Source organism: Mesoplodon densirostris, chromosome 15 (assembly GCF_025265405.1).
Source record: "Mesoplodon densirostris isolate mMesDen1 chromosome 15, mMesDen1 primary haplotype, whole genome shotgun sequence".
Lineage (NCBI taxonomy): Eukaryota > Metazoa > Chordata > Mammalia > Artiodactyla > Ziphiidae > Mesoplodon > Mesoplodon densirostris.
Window position 1 is genome coordinate 1,875,086 of NC_082675.1, and position 15,658 is coordinate 1,890,743.

Consider the following 15,658-nt stretch of genomic DNA (forward strand, 5'->3'; position numbering starts at 1 on the left):
GAAAATATTTGCAAATGAAGCAACTGACAAAGGATTAATCTCCAAAACATACAAGTAGCACATGCAGCTCAATATCAAAAAAACAAACAACCCAATCCCAAAATGGGCAGAACACCTAAATAGACATTTCTCCAAAGAAGATATACAGATTGCCAACAAACACATGAAAGGATGCTCAACATCATTAATCATTAGAGAAATGCAAATCAAAACTACAATGAGGTATCACCTCACACCAGTCAGAATGGCCATCATCAAAAAATCTACAAACAATAAATGCTGGGGAGGGTGTGGAGAAAAGGGAACCCTCCTACACTGTTGGTGGGAATGTAAATTGATACAGCCACTATGGAGAACAGTATGGAGGTGCCTTAAAAAACTACAAATAGAACTACCATACGACCCAGCAATCCCACTACTGATCATATATCCTGAGAAAACCATAATTCAAAGAAAGTCATATACCACAATGTTTATTGCAACACCCTTTACAATAGCCAGGACATGGAAGCAACCTAAGTGTCCAGGACATGGAAGCAACCTAAGTGTCCATTGACAGGTGAATGGGTAAAGAAGATGTGGCACATATATACAATGGAATATTACTCAGCCATGAAAAGAAATGAAATTGAGTTATTTTTATTGAGGTGGATGGACCTAGAGTCTGTCATACAGAGTGAAGTAAGTCAGAAAGAGAAAAACAAATACCGTATGCTAACACATATATATGGAATCTAAAAAAAAAAAAAAGTTCTGATAACCTAGGGGCAGGACCGGACTAAAGATGCAGACGTAGAGAATGGACTTGAGGACATGGGGAGGGGGAAGGGTAAGCTGGGATGAAGTGAGAGAGTGGAATGGACATATATACACTACCAAATGTAAAATAGATAGGTAGTGGGAAGCAGATGCATAGCACAGGGAGATCGGCGCTGTGCTTTTTGTCGACCTAGAGGGGTGGGGATAGGGAGGGTGGGAGGGAGACGCAAGAGGGAGGGGATATGGGGATATATGTATATGTATAGCTGATTCACGTTCTTATACAGCAGAAACTAACACACCATTGTAAAGCAATTATACTCCAATAAAGATGTTTTAAAAAATAAATAAATGTATTAACTTAGAGTCACAGATTTTAAAATAGGCAGGAACTTTGCTAGGTTCAAATTCAAACTCTGCAGCTGGCCAGAAGTTCACGAACCTGTAATTTGCCATTAAGTTTCCCACCATGGTTATAAAGTTTACTTTTGAATGAATACATGTATTAAGCAAATTTTGCAGCATAAGTTGTTCAGCACATATTTATTACACACCTCCTATGTGTTGGGCCCCATTCCAGGTGTTGGCGAGAATTGCTGAGCAAAGTGGACAAAAATCCCTGGATGGAGTGGACATTTCGGAGGAGAAAGACAAATAATAAGCAGCATACAAAATAAGTGGTCAGAGGACATAGGACATAGTTGGTCAGTGGGTGTAGGTGTTAAGGAGAAAAAAGAACAAGGTAAGAGGGTTCAGAGTGTGAAGAAGAAATGGCAATTCTTAACGGGGTGCGGCAGGACAGGCCTCCCAGAAAAGGTGTCACTGGACCAAAGTCTTAAAGGAAGTAAGGGACCAAGCTACACAGATATCTGGGGGAAGAGCATTCAGACAAGAACAGCCAGTGCAAAGGCCCTGAGGTGGCACATGGCTGGCTGGGAGTCAGTGGAGGGAAGTGCAGAGGGAAACAAGGCTCTGGAGGTCTTGGAGGATGATCAGATTGGGCAGGACCTTGCAGGCCACTGTAAGGACTTTAGTTTTTACTCTGAGTACTACTTTATATATATATGGGTTATAAACGGTCCCATCAATCTGCACATCATGTTATCAGTGTGCTGTAACCTCCAGAGTGTTGGCTCCAACTTCAGTGTACTGAAGAATCAGCCATTTCTGATGGATGAATCAGGTGGGAAAAATAAAACCGATGGTCTTGATGAAAACTCTAGGCTGCATAGGAGAAGGCTGGAGCCAATGTGTTGGGGTGTACATCACCCTTAACCGTGAGTCTCTGGCCTATGAATTGTCATATGATTCCCACCGTGATTTCAGGAGGCATTCAGTTCTGTTCTAGCTCTGTGTAGACCCTTCTCACCCTGTGGCAACTGAATGTATGATTGATTTATTCAGTTCATGTCAACCCAGAACATAGCTACATGGGTAGGGAGGACAGATAGATCAGTGTGTCACCATCCTGCCCCTACTCATTCTTTCATTCATTTATTCGTAACACTCCTTGAAAAGGGACACATAATACTAAGATATATGCCCTATCTTCCAGGAGCTAAATTCCTACTTTTAGTAAATGACTATATTCGTTTTCTATTATTGACATAACAAGTTATCGAAAACTCAGCAGCTTCAGACAATACATATCTGTTAGCTCACAGTTCCGTAGGTCAGAAGTCTGGGTGGCTCAGCTGGGTTCTCTGCTTGTGTTTCATAAGGCTGAAATCAAAGTGTCAATGCCTGGGCCCTTACAGGGAGGTGTAAGGAAGAATCGGCTTCCAAGCCCACGCAGTTGTTGGTAGAACCCAGTTCCTTGCAGTTATTGGACAGAGGGCCCCATTTCCTTGCTGGCTGTCAGCTGGTGTCCACCCTTAGTGCCTAGAAGTCTCTTGGGTCCTTGCACATGAGCCTACATTTCAGAGTCAGTGATGGGGCATTGACACCTCACATTTGCAGTTTCTCTGACAGCCCTTTCTGCCGCATCTTTTTCACCTGGAGCAAGTTCTTTGCTTGCAAGGGCTCAGGTGACTAGACTGGGTCCACCCCTAATAATCCAGGAAAGTCCAAGAGCCTGCAAGACCCCTTTTGTCATATAAGGTAACATAGTCACAGGTTCTAAGGATTAGGGTGTGGACATCTATGGGGGGCATTATGATGCTTATCCCAATGACTAATGGCCTTTCTCGTTGCCCCTGTTCTCTCTCCCTTCTCTCCTTTCTAAGGTGGCCTCCTGTAGGAGAGGATACCTTTTCAGGCCTTGTCTAAGTCCAACTCACAATGACCCCCTTTCTGAGAGAACTACCCCCATCCATCATGGGGGTGGTTATCAGATTCTCTTTCTTAGGAACATAGGTCTCTTTCAATCTTGATAAGTAGCTGTTTTGAACGCACTACCATGATCTGACTGATGTTTTGACCCTCAGAGACATTTGACTGCCTATGTATGTAATAAGGAAAAATTGACAAATTATGTATTAGTAGTCACACCCTTATTCTTCCCCTGGCAGGATAAGAGAGTTCTGGTTGAAAATTCAACATTATCCAACTGCTCCCCATATTATATGCTTTGGAATAATCTGTTGGGGGGAGGCAGAGGAAAAGGTAGGGCCAATACTTATTGGAGAGAAATTAACGACGGTGGTGGATGGATGGAAAGTGCTGACCCAGTACGAGTGCCCTGGTGGGTAAGTTTAGGGAGTGCTGAGGGAGAAAAAGAGTATTCTGGGAACTATAGGGTATAAAAGACATGAAACACTAGAAGACTGTAGAAAGGATTTAAAGAGTGATCTTGGGGGTTACAAATGAGACCTCTTTTAATATTCTTAGGGATAACTTAATAAGGATTGGAATCATTTTTAATTGCTTTGACTGTGGGACTCCATTTTTTCGAGTGAGATACCACAGAGACTGGATGTTTAGATGCCACATTCAGAATCCAGGGAACATTTATGGATAAACACATTTAGTCAAAATTGTTCTGACATCAGTAAGAATTCATTAAGAAAGTGTTTTCCAGAGGGAACCGTGTTAGGGTAATTCAATGCCTTAATTAGCATTCTACACAGTACAATGGAAAGACCACAATGTCTTCCTTTTTCATTTCTTGCTAGTGAGTTTATCTTCCCTGGGATGGAGTGGCATGGGGTGGTTATTCGGCCACGCAGAACGCCTTGTCCTTCTGCAGGGTTTGGCCCTGTTCATTAGACCTCCCTCTGCCAGTGAATTTGGGTCAGGCATTTCCGATCCCAGGGAGATCACATGACCGGGTTTGACCTATCACAGCCACAGAGCCACCTGACTGGTGATTGGTTCGGGGGTAGACAAATGACCCCAGTTGATCCAATCAGAGTGAAGTTCGGGAATCTGAGGCTGCAACCCAGAAAAGGTGCTCTTTTCTTTTCCCTGGGACTGAATCTGGCTCCCGCCAGAGCCGGAGGCCAATAAAGAGGAGTCACCTGGGGGGTGAAAGCTGAGCCCTGATGGCTGTCTGAGTACCTGGATCAGACCCGCCCGTCTGAGTCACTACTCAAGCCTGACTGAGTAGTTTACTACTCAGTACACTACCCCTGTACTTTCTGCGGCCAAGATTTTACTCATTAATCAGCTCTTCAGTATAAAACATTTATTTATCACAGCTTCTGGCATTGGAAAGGATTGGTGTGTGTGCAGATAGTTAAATAATTTTTACTCAGTGCAGTGTCTCCAGGCTTCATTTTGCACATCTAAGGTTTGTTAAGATTTGATGCTTTCATCAATTTTTAAAGAGCAAATTTTGAAGTGTGCATTTTTAGGAAGTTAATTTTATGTTAATGATTCTTTCTACGAAGGCTAATTTTCCTGAGTAAATTTTTCTGCTGTTGCTAACCAGATATAACTTTTCAATCGGTTTTTTAAATTTGTAACAAATTTTACCATGTGTAGTTTAGATTTCTATTACTTGTTAATTGTTTCTAAGAGTAATAAGCATAAATTGATTAAACAGACATCATTCATACTTATTGTTTGCAATTAAGAGGGCAAATGAATAGGGTGAATCAGTCTCTGGAGGCATAATGGGGTCAAAATGGGAAAGTCACAGCCTTTCAGCTTGAAAGCTGCCTTTTTACCACTTCACAGTCAGGAAAATTGAGGCTGAGAGAAATTAGTCTTTTTGTCCTGTTAACCCGAAACAATAAAAGTCAGTTATTTTACCAACAAAATGGGTTTATTCCTGAGCAGCAAAGAATATCAATTTGGGATATGCAACTATGGCAACCTACAAGCAAGTCTGGTAAAACAAAAGAAAGGAAACTCTTATAGAGGAGAAGGGGAACTTGGGAGGGGAAGTCCGTTGGAAGAAACTGGGAATTTGAAATACAGTGGCTTTCATTGGCTGAGGTGTGATGGTCTCTCACTGGCTGAGCTGTTGCCAGGCCAAGAGAAAATCTTCCTCTCGCTGGTGGTAGTAATGTCACTTCCCACAGAGGATGTGAGGTACCATCTCTTCCTGCTGGGATCTGTATTGACATTGAGTGAGAGCACCCCCTGTGGCCTCTTGACTCCATGTTAGTGAGGTTTCCCTTTATTAATTTTCACAGTCCAAACTTACAGAGAGTAAATAGCAGAACTGGGATTCAAAGCCAGGACTGGACATCTATTATTATTATTATTTTTAAAAATTTTATTGAAGTATAGTTGATTTACAATGTGTTAATTTCTGATGTACAGCAAGGTGATTCAGTTACATATATATATATATTCTTTTTCATATTCTTTTCCTTTATCACAGGATATTGAATATAGTTCCCTGTGCTCTACAGTAGGACCTTGTTGTTCATCCATTCTATATATAATAGTTTGCATCTGCTAATCCCAAACTCCCACTCTGTCCCTCTGCCACACCCCTCCCCCTTGGCAACCACAAGTCTCTTCTCTATATCTGTGAGTCTGTTTCTGTTTCGTAGATAAGTTCATTTATGTCATATTTCAGATTCCACATATAAGTGATACCATATGGTATTTGTCTTTCTCTCTCTGACTTACTTCACTTAGTATGATAGTCTCTAGGTCCAACCATGTTGCTGCAAATGGCATTATTTCATTCTTTTTTAAGGGCTGAGTAGTATTCCACTGTATATATGTACCACATCTTCTTTATCCATTCCTCTGTTGATGGACATTTAGGTTGTTTCCATGTCTTGGCTATTGTGAATAGTGCTGCTATGAACATTGGGGTGCATGTATCTTTTTGAATTAGAGTTTTTGAACATCTATTATTTTATTTTACAAATTGTGTACTGAGTGCCTACAATGTGCCTGACGTTTTGTAGGAATCGGAGACACAATAGTGAACAAAACAGACCAAAGCTCCTATTCCCTGGGACCTTATATTTCAGAAGTAGCTTACCTCTTAGTCTGTAAATTCTCACAGCAATGTATTAGGATGTCTTCATTCTAAGTGAAAAAAATGAAAAAAATTCATTGGCTCATGAAAGTCCTGGGGTATGTTGGTTTCAAGTACTGCTTGACACAGGAGCTCAAACGCTGTGTCCAGGACCAGGTGTTTTTCTACCCTCGCTCAGTTTTACCCCCTTTATATTAACTCCAGTCTCAGAAAAGATCTCTACAATTACTGCCTCCTCATCCCCTGCTCACACCTCATTTTAATTGCTTAGTCAAAAGGGAGGATTTTTGTTCAACCCATATCCATCAAATTATTGATTTTGATTTAAGTTATGAAAAACACAACAAAGTCATAAATTAAGAAGAGACAAATTTGCCCCTAGTCCATCCATGTTGAAGTCCCTATCTTTGGTTTCTAAACTGTCTAGTCTCTGCTTCCCCTGCTCCCCTACTATAATCCAAGAACCCAATCACGCCCAGAACCAAATCCAAAATTCCCTGCTTTTTCTGACTAGACTATTCTCAAATATATTTCTTATGGCTGCTTTCTTTACCTTAGATCATAGCACAAAAGACACCTATTCAAGGAGGTAGTAAAGAATTTAACCTGGTCCAAAAAGAAGTCTGTCCTTTGCTCTCAGTCCTGGAAGTAGTATTTGTTTGCCTGGGGGCCTTTGGACTAGCCAGATAGCGACAATGTGACTTAGGATGGGAGTTTTGGGTTACATGGGTACAGGTCAACCTGGAGACTTAGATCAACCAGGAGGGTAATCAATCAATCAGTCATGCCTATGCAATGGAGTCCCAATAAAAACTCAAAATTTGGTGGCTTGGGTGAGATTTCCTGGTTGGCGACTTCGTGTATATTGACACACATCAATGCTTGAAAGTAATGTGCCCTGACTGCCCAAGGAGAAGACAACAGAAGGCTCCCATTTGGTGCAACCGTGTCTCCCCCCATGCACCTCTGCCCTTTGCTGACGTTAATCTGTATCCTTCCTCTGTGATAAACCCTGTCAGCGCTGCAGTGAATTATTGAACTTGAGTGTGGTTGGGGGAACCCCCGGAACTTGTAGTTGGTGTCAGAAGTGAGAGTGGTCGTGGGGACCGTTCCCTCAAACTTTGTTGGCCTAAACTCTGGCGCCTCTCATGCCCACCTTTCTGATGTAGCCACCCCTCTTTCAGCTCTCCTCCAAGTGCATGCCCCTATTTTCTTTGCTTATTTATTTTTCTGCTTCTGTATCCTGTTTCTCCACTAGAACTGCATCCCAAGGCCTGAGTCCCTGCATATCACCGTCCCATGCCATTTTAAGTTATATTCTTTTTATGTTCGTTAAGCATTATAGGCCTTACTTTATCTCTTGTCCTTTATTCACACAAAAGGCTGGTATGAAGCCTTAAAGGGAAGGCCTATGTTCAGAATACGCATATGCAAAGGTGCACCCAGCTCATCTCCATAGGCTTGCTAAATTTGTCACCAAATTTACCACGAATTTTTTTTTTTTTTTTTTTTTTTTTTTTTTTTTCGGTATGCGGGCCTCTCACTGTTGTGGCCTCCCCCGTCGCGGAGCACAGGCTCCGGACGCGCAGGCTCCGGATGCGCAGGCTCAGCGGCCATGGCTCACGGGCCCAGCCGCTCCGCGGCATATGGGATCCTCCCAGACCGGGGCACGAACCCGTATCCCCTGCATCGGCAGGCGGACTCTCAACCACTTGCGCCACCAGGGAGGCCCCCACGAATTTTTAAAATAAATAAAATGAATGCGAAAACACAAAAACAAAAGCAATCAAGAAGGGTAAAAGGTGCATCTAACTGACCAGGATAAGAGGCCGTCAGAACGCAGCTCGGCCGGGCCCCGCCTTTTCCTCAACAGGCCCCGCCCCTCCACTTTCAGTCAGGTTCCGCCCCTTCCCCCACCAGGCCCTGTCCCTGACCCGGTCTAGGAGGCCCCGCCTCTTTCCCCTCTCTGGCCGGCCCCTTCCCTCCCCGATAGTCCCCGCCCACCCCGCCAAGGCTCCGCCCCTCCCCGGCGGGCCCCGCCCCTTGGGCCGCGGCATTCCCGCAGGAAGGCTCCCGCCGTCTGTGTGGGCCTGGGCGCGGTGCGGGCCGGGCGTACGCAGAGCGCGCTGGCGCGGTTGCCGTGGCAGCGCTGGCGGAGGGGACGGTGACCGGCGGGCTGAGGCGGCGGCGGGGCCACCGAGAGCCGGCGGCCGGCCGGAGGCGGCGCCGGGCAGGCCTGAGCGGCGGCGCGCGGCGCCCGGCCCGCGGGGATGCGGGACCGGCTGCCGGACCTGACGGCGGTGAGCGGCGGGCGGGCGAGCGGGCGGATAGCGGTTCGGGCCGGGAGCGCTGGGGGCGCGGGCGTGGGCCGGGGCCTGGCGGGAGGGGGTCGCGGGCCGGGCTGGGGGCGGGGGCGGGCGGGAAAGGGAGGCCAGGTCGGGGGGCGCCGGCCCGTCGGGGCGGCCTAGCGGGTGTGGTCGGGGCGGGGGCGCAGGCCTCCCCAGCCCGCAGCGCCCCGCGTGGGTCGCCGTCCCCCAGTCCCCCGGACGCCCCGACGGCCCAGAGGCGGTCACTGTTCTGCCCTCGCTTCCGCGCGGGGGGGAGACAGCTTTTGAAGGGGCGTCTCAGGGCAGCGGCCGGACTGGACCTCGAACCCCTTTGCTGAGCTGGGCTCTGCCGCTTCGCCAGCTTGATTCGTTCCCTGGAGTCACTCCATCCTGTCGCCTGGTTTGAATCCTTGCACAGCACTCAGCACGACCAGAAATTACTTGCTGAATTATGGGCCGTCCCACCCTAGTGGGTGTCAGCTCCTGGGGAGCAGGACTTGTCCCCTCGCCCTCTGTCTTGTCCCTGGGGTCTAAGACGGGACCCCGCGCGGTGGGAGTGAATGCACCTTGATGCGCCTCCGTCGGGGAGGCCTTGCAGGGCTGGATGCTGGGAGGGAGCGGCGAGGCAGGTACGGAGGGCGCCTTTTGTTTACCCTGTAAATAGTTTGCTTTGTGCTTGTTTACTGCCAGTAAGCCCAGCTAGTGGAGCGTGTAGGTGCTCAGTGAGTAGCGACAGCAAATTACCGATTATTTTAGTTAGAGAACAGTGTTTTGTTCACTTAGGCGTTGGACTAGTGTTTGATGCATTCCACAGACAATACTGTGAATGAGATGGTGCCGTTGAAACTGTAGTGGATGTTTATAGTGTGGGAGAGTTGAAAAATTTTAGGCCAACAGAATTAATTCCTTTTCTTTAAAAATATTCAATACAAGTACTAATTGTGCTGACCATTTGCGTTTTGTTTCCCAGTGCGCAGAATCCCTGGCAGCCTCAGACCTGCTCTAGGCCCACTGCCCTAAGGCATCCATTGAATGTCATGAATTAACTTCTCTTCTTTGCTTCTAGAATGGATCTAGCTGTGCCCCAGGCTTAGGAAGTAGAGAGAATAGTCAGATTATTATCTGTGTTCTGTCAGCCAGATGAGGAATCTTAGTTCAGAAAGGCAGTGAATTATTCATTCTTAAGATTATGGAAATTATGCGTTTACAGTCATCCCCAGAAAGTTTCTTCATAGTGATTTTTCTTTCCTTCCCTTTTTGTTAACGGTCAGGTACTTTGACCTCTGCACTTTGCAGGTCAGCATCGTGTGAAACAGCAAATTGCTGTTCTGTTATCTCACTCAAGGGAGTATCTTTGCTTGTTAGAATTAGAAGCTCAAATATTTGTTAAATGAAGAAATGACGAATGTATCATGAGAGGATAGCCAAATTTATGAATGTTGGGAATAGTAGAAAAGATCTGTCAGTGGAATATGTGACAAGCTTTTCTTGGCTTGATTAGCAAAAAACAAAGAAGACAGTTATTTATTACTCTTCAGTGTATGTGTGTTTCAGCTCTTATGGCAACAGTGTTGGTAAGAACATGTTTTGGTCTAGAATTTTAGAGCAAGAAGTGACCTTTTCTGGTCCAAGATCATCTTGCTGTAGATGAAGACTAAGCAGCTGTAGGGCAAGTTAGTAGAAGTTTCTATGTCTAGAGTTGTCGAATCTTGGGCAGAGAACTTTTAAACTTCTCCAAACTTCAATTTTCCTGTATATAAAGTGGGGATGATAACATCTTTCTCGTCTACTCTCATGGAAGAAGCTGTGAAACATAAAATTATCTGTTGCATGTGCCACTCTGGGAGAACGTGGGAGAGAGAAAATGGTCTGTAATTACAAGTGCTCTTAATATTTATTAGTTTTTAAAAATGTTTTCAGGAAGTTATAAAAAGGAACCTTCTCCCTGGCATAAAATATTAAGTTAAAATTGAATTTGACATACTTAAAGTTTAATAACTTTTAATATTTAAAAACTTGTCTGAAACTTATCAGATATAAAAGTTAATTTTTTTTTTTTTTTTTTCAGGAAATGTGTCCTCTCCAAGTAGCTCTTGGAGAAGTTGACTGTCCTTTCACAACCATGTTTCTAAATGGCTGGTGTTTTTTCCTAGGTAAAGTTTAATATTTAATTTTGGTAGTTAAAATGCCTGTGATGTCCACATTGACAAAATATTTGTGATGCCTTCTCAAGATTCCTTTATTAGCTGTTAAGGATTCCTCTTGAGAAAAAGATTCCCACTGATAACTACTCAGAAAGGACTTAAAAGTTAGTTTGTCCAATACAGTTTGTCAAATACAGAGTTAGCTGCTTCTAAGCAATGATTCTCTTTTTGAGCAGCCAGTTCATCCGGGTGCAGAAAGTTTAAGTGACTTGCCCAAGATTTCCTAAACTCTAAATCCGAAAGATGTTTCTGGTTTATAAAAAAATAAAAGGACTACCCATTCAGCAGGCACTTGAGTGCCAGTGCTCTACGAGGTACTGTGCTAGGTGCAGGGGACACAGAAATGAACTGGGTGTGTGCGGTGGGTGTGCACAGCCCGGGGAAGGAAGAGTGAAGAAGCAGAAGGGAATACTGTTTAGGAAATAAGTCAATCAGAACGGAATTGCTGTCCTGGAAGATAATGACTCCAGATATAGTTTGATCACCTTTAAGAAAAGTTTGCAAATGCAAATGGCTATATTTATTATAGTTAAAAATAGAAAAATTGCAAATTTCAACTGTGGGAATTTGCAGGGTAATAAATATAAGCACAGTAGCTATGTGGTATTCATTAGTAGATGTATGAGAAAATTACCTTTTTAAAACCATTTTATTGAAGTATACTTGATTCACAATATTGTGTTTAATTTCTGCTGTACAGCAAAGTGACTGTTATACATATATATATATATACTTTTTCATATTCTTTTCCATTATAGTTTATCACAGGATGTTGAATATAGTTCCCTGTGCTGTACAGTAGGACCCTGTTGTTTGTTGAGAAAATTACTTTTTTTTAACGTCTTTATTGGAATGTAATTGCTTTACAATGGTGTGTTAGTTTCTGCTTTATAACAAAGTGAATCAGTTATACATATACATATGTTCCCATATCTCTTCCCTCTTGCGTCTCCCTCCCTCCCACCCTCCCTATCCCATCCCTCTAGGTGGTCACAAACCACCTAGCTGATCTCCCTGTGCTATGCGGCTGCTTCCCACTAGCTATCTATTTTACGTTTGGTAGTGTATATATGTCCATGCCACTCTCTCACTTCGTCCCAGCTTACCCTTCCCCCTCCCCATATCTTCAAGTCCATTCTCTAGTAGGTCTGTGTCTTTATTCACGTCTTGCCCCTAGGTTCTTCATGACATTTTTTTTCTTAGATTCCATATATATGTGTTAGCATACGGTATTTGTCTTTCTCTTTCTTACTTCACTCGTATGACAGACTCTAGGTCTATCCACCTCACTACAAATAACTCCATTTCGTTTCTTTTTATGGCTGAGTAATATTCCATTGTATATATGTGCCACATCTTCTTCATCCATTCATCTGTTGATGGACACTTAGGTTGCTTCCATGTCCTGGCTATTGTAAATAGAGCTGCAGTGAACATTTTGGTACATGACTCTTTTTGAATTACTGTTTTCTCAGGGTATATGCCCAGTAGTGGGATTGCTGGGTCGTATGGTAGTTCTATTTGTAGTTTTTTAAGGAAACTCCATACTGTTCTCCATACTGGCTGTATCAATTTACATTCAACCAACAGTGCAAGAGTGTTCCCTTTTCTCCACACCCTCTCCAGCATTTATTGTTTCGAGATTTTTTTTTTTTTTTTTTTTTGTGGTACGCAGGCCTCTCACTGTTGTGGCCTCTCCTGTTGTGGAGCACAGGCTCCGGACGCGCAGGCTCAGTGGCCACGGCTCACGGGCCTAGCCGCTCCATGGCATGTGGGATCTTCCCAGACCGGGGCATGAACCCATGTCCCCTGCATCGGCAGGCGGACTCTCAACCACTGCGCCACCAGGGAAGCCCTGTTTCTAGATTTTTTGATGATGGCCATTCTGACCGGTATGCGATGATATCTCATTGTAGTTTTGATTTGCATTTCTCTAATGATTAATGATGTTGAGCATTCTTTCATGTGTTTGTTGGCAGTCTGTATATCTTCTTTGGAGAAATGTCTATTTAGGTCTTCTGCCCATTTCTGGATTGGGTTGTTTGTTTTTTTGTTATTGAGCTGCATGAGCTGCTTGTAAATTTTGGAGATTAATCCTTTGTCAGTTGCTTCATTTGCAAATATTTTCTCCCATTCTGACAGTTGCCTCTTGGTCTTGTTTATGGTTTCCTTTGCTGTGCAAAAGCTTTGAAGTTTCATTAGGCCCCATTTGTTTATTTTTGTTTTTATTTCCATTTCTCTAGGAGGTGGATCAAAAAAGATCTTGCTGTGATTTATGTCATAAAGTGTTCTGCCTATGTTTTCCTCTAAGAGTTTGATAGTGTCTGGCCTTACATTTAGGTCTTTAATCCATTTTGAGTTTATTTTTGTGTATGGTGTTAGGGAGTGTTCTAATTTCATACTTTTACATGTACCTGTCCAGTTTTCCCAGCAGCACTTATTGAAGAGGCTGTCTTTTCTCCACTGTATATTCTTGCCTCCTTTATCAAAGATAAGGTGACCATATGTGCGTGGGTTTACCTCTGGGCTTTCTATCCTGTTCCATTGATCTATATTTCTGTTTCTGTGCCAGTGCCATATTGTCTTGATTACTGTAGCTTTGTAGTATAGTCTGAAGCCAGGGAGCCTGATTCCTCCAGCTCCATTTTTCTTTCTCAAGATTGCTTTGACTATTCAGGGTCTTTTGTGTTTCCATACAAATTGTGAAATTTTCTGTTCTAGTTCTGTGAAAAATACCAGTGGTAGTTTGATAGGGATTCCATTGAATCTGTAGATTACTTTGGGTAGTAGAGTCATTTTCACAATGTTGATTCTTCCAATCCAAGAACATGGTATATCTCTCCATCTGTTTGTATCATCTTTAATTTCTTTCATCAGTGTCTTATAATTTTCTGCATACAGTTCTTTTGTCTCCTTAGGTAGATTTATTCCTAGATATTTTATTCTTTTTGTTGCAAAGGTAAATGGGAGTGTTTTCTTAATTTCACTTTCAGATTTTTCATCATTAGTGTATAAGAATGCCAGAGATTTCTGTGCATAATTCTGTATCCTGCTACTTTACCAAATTCATTGATTAGCTCTAGTAGTTTTCTGGTAGCATCTTTAGGACTCTCTATGTATAGTGTCATGTCATCTGCAAACAGTGACAGCTTTACTTCTTTTCCGATTTGGATTCCTTTTATTTCTTTTTCTTCTCTGATTGCTGTGGCTAGAACTTCCAAAACTATGTTGAATAAGAGTGGTGTGAGTGGGCAACCTTGTCTTGTTCCTGATCTTAGTGGAAGTGGTTTCAGTTTTTCACCATTGAGGACGATGCTGGCTGTGGGTTTGTCATATATGGCCTTTATTATGTTGAGGAAAGTTCCCTCTATGCCTACTTTCTGCAGGGTTTTTATCATAAATGGGTGTTGAATTTTGTCAAAAGCTTTCTCTGCATCTATTGAGATGATCATATGGTTTTTCTCCTTCAATTTGTTAATATGGTGTATCACGTTGATTGATTTGCGTATATTGAAGAATCCTTGCATTCCTGGAATAAACCCCACTTGATCATGGTGTATGATCCTTTTAATGTGCTGTTGGATTCTGTTTGCTAGTATTTTGTTGAGGATTTTTGCATCTATGTTCATCAGTGATATTGGCCTGTAGTTTTCTTTCTTTGTGACATCCTTGTCTGGTTTTGGTATCAAGGTGATGGTGGCCTCGTAGAATATGTTTGGGAGTGTTCCTCCCTCTGCTATATTTTGGAAGAGTTTGAGAAGGATAGGTGTTAGCTCTTCTCTAAATGCTTGATAGAATTCGTCTGTGAAGCCATCTGGTCCTGGGCTTTTGTTTGTTAGAAGATCTTAAATCACAGTTTCCATTTCAGTGCTTGTGATTGGTCTGTTCATATTTTCTATTTCTTCCTGGTTCAGTCTCGGCAGGTTGTGCATTTCTAAGAATGTGTCCATTTCTTCCAGGTTGTCCATTTTTTTGGCATAGAGTTGCTTGTAATAATCTCTCATGATCTTTTGTATTTCTGCAGTGTCAGTTGTTACTTCTCCTTTTTCATTTCTAATTCTATTGATTTGAGTCTTCTCCCTTTTTTTCCAATGATAATAGTTTATCATTTTTGTTTATCTTCTCAAAGAACCAGCTTCTAGTTTCATTGATCTCTGCTATCGTTTCCTTTATTTCTTTTTCATTTATTTCTGATCTGATCTTTATGATTTCTTTCCTTCTGCTAAATTTGGGGGGGGGGGTTTGTTCTTTCTCTAATTGCTTTAGGTGCAAGGTTAGGTTGCTTATTTGAGATGTTTCATGTTTCTTAAGGTAGGATTGTATTGCTATAAACTTCCCTCTTAGAACTGCTTTTGCTGCATCCCATAGGTTTTGGGTCGTCGTGTCTCCATTGTTATTTGTTTCTAGGTAGAAAATTACTATTTTTAATACTTGGGTTCATGGTGATGAATTGCAAGTATAATTTATTTATTTATATATGTATGTGTGTATGTATGTGTTTATTTTTGGCTGCACTGGGTTTTCATTGCTGTGCACGGGCTTTTCTCTAGTTGTGGCGAGTGGGGGCTTCTCATTGCGGTGGCTTCTCTTGTTGCGGAGCATGGGCTCTAGGCATGCGGGCTTCAGTAGTTGTGGCACACAGGCTTAGTTGCTCCGCGGCATGTGTGATGTTCCCGGACCAGGGATCGAACCCGTGTCCCCTGCACTGGCAGGTGTATTCTTAACCACTGCGCCACCAGGGAAGTCCCACAATTTTTTAAGTGGCAGGAAAAACTGCCCAGATATTTTTAAGGTTCTTTTTTGGCAGCTCAAATTGCATGCAGGGTGAAGATTGTTACATAGTAAAGTTTCAGGTTCCAATTTATAAAATAAAAACATTTTTTTCTAAGTACTTCACTGAAAGTTACAATACTGAGAATTTCATAATACATGTATAATTTAATATATGACTATGTCTATAATTTTGAATATGCTTATGGTTT

General features: G+C 42.8%; 1 protein-coding gene across 1 annotated transcript in view; it reads left to right on the top strand.

The window, feature by feature from the left end:
* The first annotated feature begins 8,200 nt into the window (after window positions 1–8,200).
* STX2 (syntaxin 2) overlaps window positions 8,201–15,658 on the top strand; it is a 45,326-nt gene continuing 37,868 nt past the window's right edge. The window contains exon 1 of the mRNA XM_060119331.1: window positions 8,201–8,445. Within this exon, the coding sequence (XP_059975314.1) occupies window positions 8,416–8,445 (30 nt within the window). The 5' untranslated portion in view covers window positions 8,201–8,415. The remainder of the gene's footprint in view (window positions 8,446–15,658) is intronic.